Source organism: Gavialis gangeticus, unplaced genomic scaffold (genome assembly GCF_001723915.1).
Source record: "Gavialis gangeticus isolate Ggan-Ray unplaced genomic scaffold, GavGan_comp1, whole genome shotgun sequence".
NCBI lineage: Eukaryota > Metazoa > Chordata > Crocodylia > Gavialidae > Gavialis > Gavialis gangeticus.
This window is the reverse complement of record NW_017729030.1, coordinates 7464202-7469389: the sequence shown is the minus strand read 5'-3', so window position 1 is coordinate 7469389 and position 5188 is coordinate 7464202. Positions and strand designations below refer to the sequence as shown.

Sequence of the window (5188 nt, the reverse complement as noted above, 5' to 3'; positions counted from 1 at the left end):
GGGGGGGGAAGATTTGCACCTTGTAGACCCTGTAGCTCAAATTTAGCTTTTGTGAGCCTGAGGTTACTTCACTGGATGATGTTGTTTTTATAAAGTTATTTGTTGTATAAGAACAGCCACCCTGAGATCAGGAATAAAATGTCCAGGGAGATTAAAGTTTTTTCTGCCACAAGTTTGAGTCTTTCTGGAACTGCTTTCAGATGGGTGTTTGTTCATTCTTACACGTAGGGATTGCCCAGTCTGTCCAGTGTATGCAACAGAGGGGTACTGTAAGCAGGTGGTGGCATATGTGATACTGGACTAGGTGCAAGTAAATGAACTTCAGGTGTTTTATCTATTGTATTTGGTCCATTGATGATATGGTCTGAATCAGTGAGGGAGAAGAGGCTGTCTCCTTTTCTAGGTGGGGGGAGTGCTCAAGCTGAGGGCTGATGGGGATGAGTAGAGGGACTCTGTCCTTGTAGTAGGTTGGAGAGAGGTCTGAGTCTGGCTTTGATTTTGAGTGGCTACAGTTTTGGGATTATATTGTAAATATATGTATCCCTGCTCTTGATTACTTGGGTGTGCTTCCTAGTTGAGACAGGAGCAGATGTGGTTGCAACACAGAGCTTGGCTGTAGCTGTGGTCAGCAACATAAAGCTTGTGGGCTAGAGCCACTGGATCTGGCCCACAGAATTAGAGGGCTGTGCTAGTGCCTTGTCTGTGCTGGGGAGTTGTGCTAGGGCTAGGGAGCTGGAAGCTGTCAGTCTGTGCTGCTGCCTTCCCCAACTGCTTGTTCCCTAGCTGCAATGCAGGCAGTTGCCACCTGGCTGGGAGCTGTGCAGTAGCTGAGTCTGTGATCTGGTAGGGAGTGGCAAGGAAGTGGTAGGAGTGAGGCTGCAGCTTTCAGCTGTCATTGCTGATTGTTCACTGTCTTTCATTCTCCATTTCCTTCTCCCACCAGCTGGGGGAAGCACACCACTGATGTGGGTGCAGGCAAAGCCCCCTGTTTCTTAAGCCACCCAACTCATGACTTGGTTTTACAGAAGTAGCTGACAACCTTTTAACAGCAGATCTAGTGATGTGCTTGGGATGGAAGTTGGTGGCATGAAAGAGCTGTAGTGGTCAGGGGTTTCCAATACATGATGGCAATGTGACTATTTCAACCCTTCACCATGGTGTCCAGGAAATTAATTTGCTAGGTAGAGTATTCCAAAGTTGGTCTGGAGGGGTGGAAGCTGTTTAAAGTCCTAGTGAAACTTCTCTAGATTCCCTTGTGTTCATACAGTGAAGATGTCTTCAATATACATTGGGGATGAAGTGTAAACTAACTTCAAGGGCTGCCATAAATATTGGTGTATAAATATCTCTGCTGTAAAGTTCATTCCTCAGTTGCTTCAGTTTTCGCACTCATGCAGTAGAGTTTCTTTTCTTTTCTATTTTCCTGTGCCTATAGGACCTCAGGAAACACATTCTGGAAGACATGTTGAAAGTTGGGAAAGAATCTGGTTTGAAGTCATTTGAGCAGGTGAGAAACTGAAGCTTAACTTAAATGGAATTTAGCTTATTACCCAGTTATCTGAACTGATACGTAACTGGACTCTGAAGAAACCACTTCTACTTAACGTTATCATGCTCATAAAAGCATGAGATGTGAAGCTGCTTTGCTCAGCATGCCACAGCCAGCCTAGGGTCTGTGTGCAGACCTGGCCCAACTTGTTAGCAGCAGGAGGTGCATATGCCTTGGGGTGGACAGTGGGGGAGGGGCTGGGGCTGCACAGCCACAGTAAGGATTGGGCCCCTCATGGCTCCCGTGTCACTTGCCCTTGGTGCACAAACATCTTACAAGTTGAGATTTTTGGGGGGGGTTTGGCACTCTGCCCAAAAACATTGCCCACCCCTACTTTGAGCTTTGCTTTCTAGGGAATGCAGCCAAAATTCATGTGAATTATTAGCTAATACATATTAGTTTGTTTGTTTGGGGTTTTTTTGTTTTTAGGTCAAAACAATTGCCCTGCACCCTGAAATGTTTTCCATTGAAAATGGCTTGTTGACACCAACATTGAAGGCAAAGAGACCAGAACTACGAAAATACTTCAAGACGCAGATAGACGAACTCTATGCTAACGTTAGAATGTAACTAAGAATGGCTTGAGGAGAATGGCACATGTCCAGCGTCTACTGTTGGCCTTCGTATCCGTAATTTGACCACAGCAAACATAGGGAAGGAAACTGTGCAATCATTAACTAACTAGTACATAAATGGGTACCTGCCATAGGAGCATTGAAGAAAATGGAACACTGCCTTACTGTCCAGTTGTGTTGCATACCATTTTATGGTGACCTACAATTTCCAAAAAAAAAAAGCCTTAAACTGTAAACGTAACTGTGTAAGTTATTTTAAGACTTCCTCAGCCAAAAAATGGGACTCTTCTTAACCATGGAGTTAGGGTTTTCTTATTGCCAGCATGTTCAGTGTCTGCAGTGTGCTTTGCAACAGTCAACTCCAAAGGATTTAGCAGATCTGGAGAGGCCTCTTGGTATCTTTACATCAGGGGAAACATTAGCTGATCCATCAAAGTTTTGTAGCTGAAGCACTTCTTGTATTAGCCCTATCGTTAATTTGAGCAAACAGAAGTTACGCGAGCATCCCCAGCAAAGAACTTTTGAAGTTACTTGTGTAAGCTAGAAGCTGAATACCAATTAAAGGAGAATGATGCAACATTAGGTCTCAGATTTTTAGTCTGAATCTAATTCTTGAACACTAAAGAACATGTGTGCAGCTACCAATCAACATAAGCTCCAGACGAAGGTCAGCTTCATAGCTGCGTAAACAGATCCTAACTCTGGAATGAAACTGGAGTTTTAAAGATGGGAAAACATTCAGGAGGCTGGCTTATGCTAACAGTCAGGTAAATGTACACCTGTACGAGTTGCTTGTCTCCCTACAATGAACATCTGTTTAATTAAATTTGCTTCAATTTTTTTTTTTGTAATGTGCCAGATCTTGTACCTACAGAATAGCTTCTACCATGGTCTCTCAGCTCTCTATGCTTAATGCGTAAGCAATAGAGTACCTTCATGGAGATGGATGGGAGCAGAAAGCAAGAAACTTGTTTCTAGCCTGATGATTGTAGCAATTTCGAGTTATCAAACAAGCCCCCAGCAGAGCTATCCATTAGCATAGGATAGATATTTGTTCAAGGGGTAGGCAGGGGGGAGCTGAATTCCCAGATATATTACAAAATATCCAGTCCCTCCTTCATTTTGGAAAACCTGGCAGAAATATGCCTTATTGCAGCATAAATCTTTACTACATCTTAACAAAGTTGGTTTTCCATTGGTATTCATTGCTGTTTCTTGGACACATGGATATATGTAAAATACAAGCACAACAGGGTTTGCACTAAGATTTCTGTGTGATTGTAATGCACTATTCAGTAGCATAATTTCATGTGTGCGCATTTAGGGTACACAAATCCATGTCAACTCTTAGAGTAGTAATTTGTTACATTTGGAGTTCAAATGTTTGCTTAGTCTTGGCTATTTCTATGTTTTATAAACCAAAACAAATTTTCAAAACCAATGAAGGAAGTGAAAATGAAAATAATAAAAAAAATTCTGCATTTTTTGTGTGAGTGAAACACTTATTTATGAGTACAGTTTTACTAGGTGATACAGTAACAGCATTGAATGAAGATTAATTCATTCAACAAAGCCAATTTCCCTGGTAAAATAATGAAAAGTCACTGCTCCAATATTTCTATCCATGTAGGCTAATTAGTAAGAAGTTAACTAGTAAAATTTTGCATTTGTTATATGGAAAATTGGATGACTTTCAATTCTAGCCTGCTTCCTACAGATTTTAGGCTAGTTTTCTTAATTGTATATAATAGTAAAGGGAATGTTCAGTTCAGTGCATAAATAACTGTTCAAGAATGCTTTTGCTTTCAGAGTATACAACTTGTTCCTCTAGCTTTATGGTCAAAAGTGCATTGGTGGTACACATGGATCTTTTTTTGTAAATCCCTTGACTTTGGGATTCATGCTCTTTCACCTCACTTGGTAGTTTAGACATTTAGAGCAGCGTTTCTCAAGCTGTAGGTCACAAGAACATATGGAAGTGTTGAAAACAAACTTTAAAAATGGATTTTCCTTTTAAAGCAGAAAAAGGTGGAAAACTGGCTTTTCCCTTGCAGGCTGGCAGAGTTCTAGCCTACAAGGGGCTGCTTGGGGCCCCCACTTCCCCTCTGCCCCACACACAAGGAAGCTGGGGCTCGAGTGAGGGGCACTAGGTTGGAACTGGCCATGTTTAGAAATGGGACCTGGTACAAAGGTTAATTACCACTGATCTAGAGTACAGGTTCCTAGTCTGCAGTACACAAGCAACCTGCCAGTGGTATGCATTAACAGATTTATTAGAATTACTTTATATGACAAATTTGCTGATGGTACACAATCTGTCAGAGGTTGGGAACCACAGATCTAGAGCTTGCTTGCTAACATCTACTTGCAGCTTCTGTTGCCTCTTTGAAAAGGGGGGCAGTCCTTTGTCTTGACTTGAAGCTACCTCTTGACTACAGTCTGGGTCCCACGGGGCAGAGCAAAGTTTCTACTTCTCCTGTGAGAAGTTGGGGCAGCACAGTAAAGCCCAGTCACTACTTTCTGCAGATTATAAGGGGCTGGACAGGGCTATGCTAGAGCAGCTTTGTCCTCTTCAGCAGGGGCAAGGGGAGGCTTTTGGAAAAGCCGCATCACTCCTGTCTAGTAGATAGTTGCTGGTAAGGTTAGTACAGTTGTTTGGTCCTTGTGTCCTTCCCCCACGCCACCTCTTTTACCCAGAAAGGGTAACTCTCCGTTAGGCGGCGGGGACACGAGACCCGGATCCTGGGGGCGGAAGAGGACGGTTCTGGTGAAGCTCAGCTGTTCCGAGGGGCTGCAGCTTGACCGCGCACTGGGCCGAGCTGCCCGAGGGGGAGGACGCAGGGGTGAGATCCGTGGCGCGGACAGCGGCTGGGCCGGTTACCGGACAGCAGCGAAGATTGGGGGACGGACGGGACACTACTGTAGGGACGCCGCCCCTGGCACAGGGCAGCGCGGAAGAGACCGCGAGGGGCGAGGTCGGCACCTCCCCCCCGACCCAAACTGCCGTTGGGGAGGCGGCCGCGGCACCCCCTGGGGCAGGAGGGATGGGGAGGCGGCTGCTCCG

At 44.5% G+C, this 5188-nt stretch overlaps 1 protein-coding gene across 4 annotated transcripts in view; it reads left to right on the top strand.

Annotated features, from left to right (window-relative positions):
* The window catches only part of ACSL1 (acyl-CoA synthetase long-chain family member 1), an 87153-nt gene extending 83548 nt beyond the window's left edge, over nucleotides 1-3605 (top strand). For all 4 annotated transcript variants that reach the window (XM_019521911.1, XM_019521908.1, XM_019521909.1 and 1 more), the window contains 2 exons: nucleotides 1436-1507; nucleotides 1979-3605. In XM_019521911.1, coding sequence (XP_019377456.1) covers nucleotides 1436-1507; nucleotides 1979-2119 — 213 coding nt within the window. In that variant the 3' untranslated portion in view covers nucleotides 2120-3605. The remainder of the gene's footprint in view (nucleotides 1-1435; nucleotides 1508-1978) is intronic.
* The last annotated feature ends 1583 nt before the right edge of the window (nucleotides 3606-5188 follow it).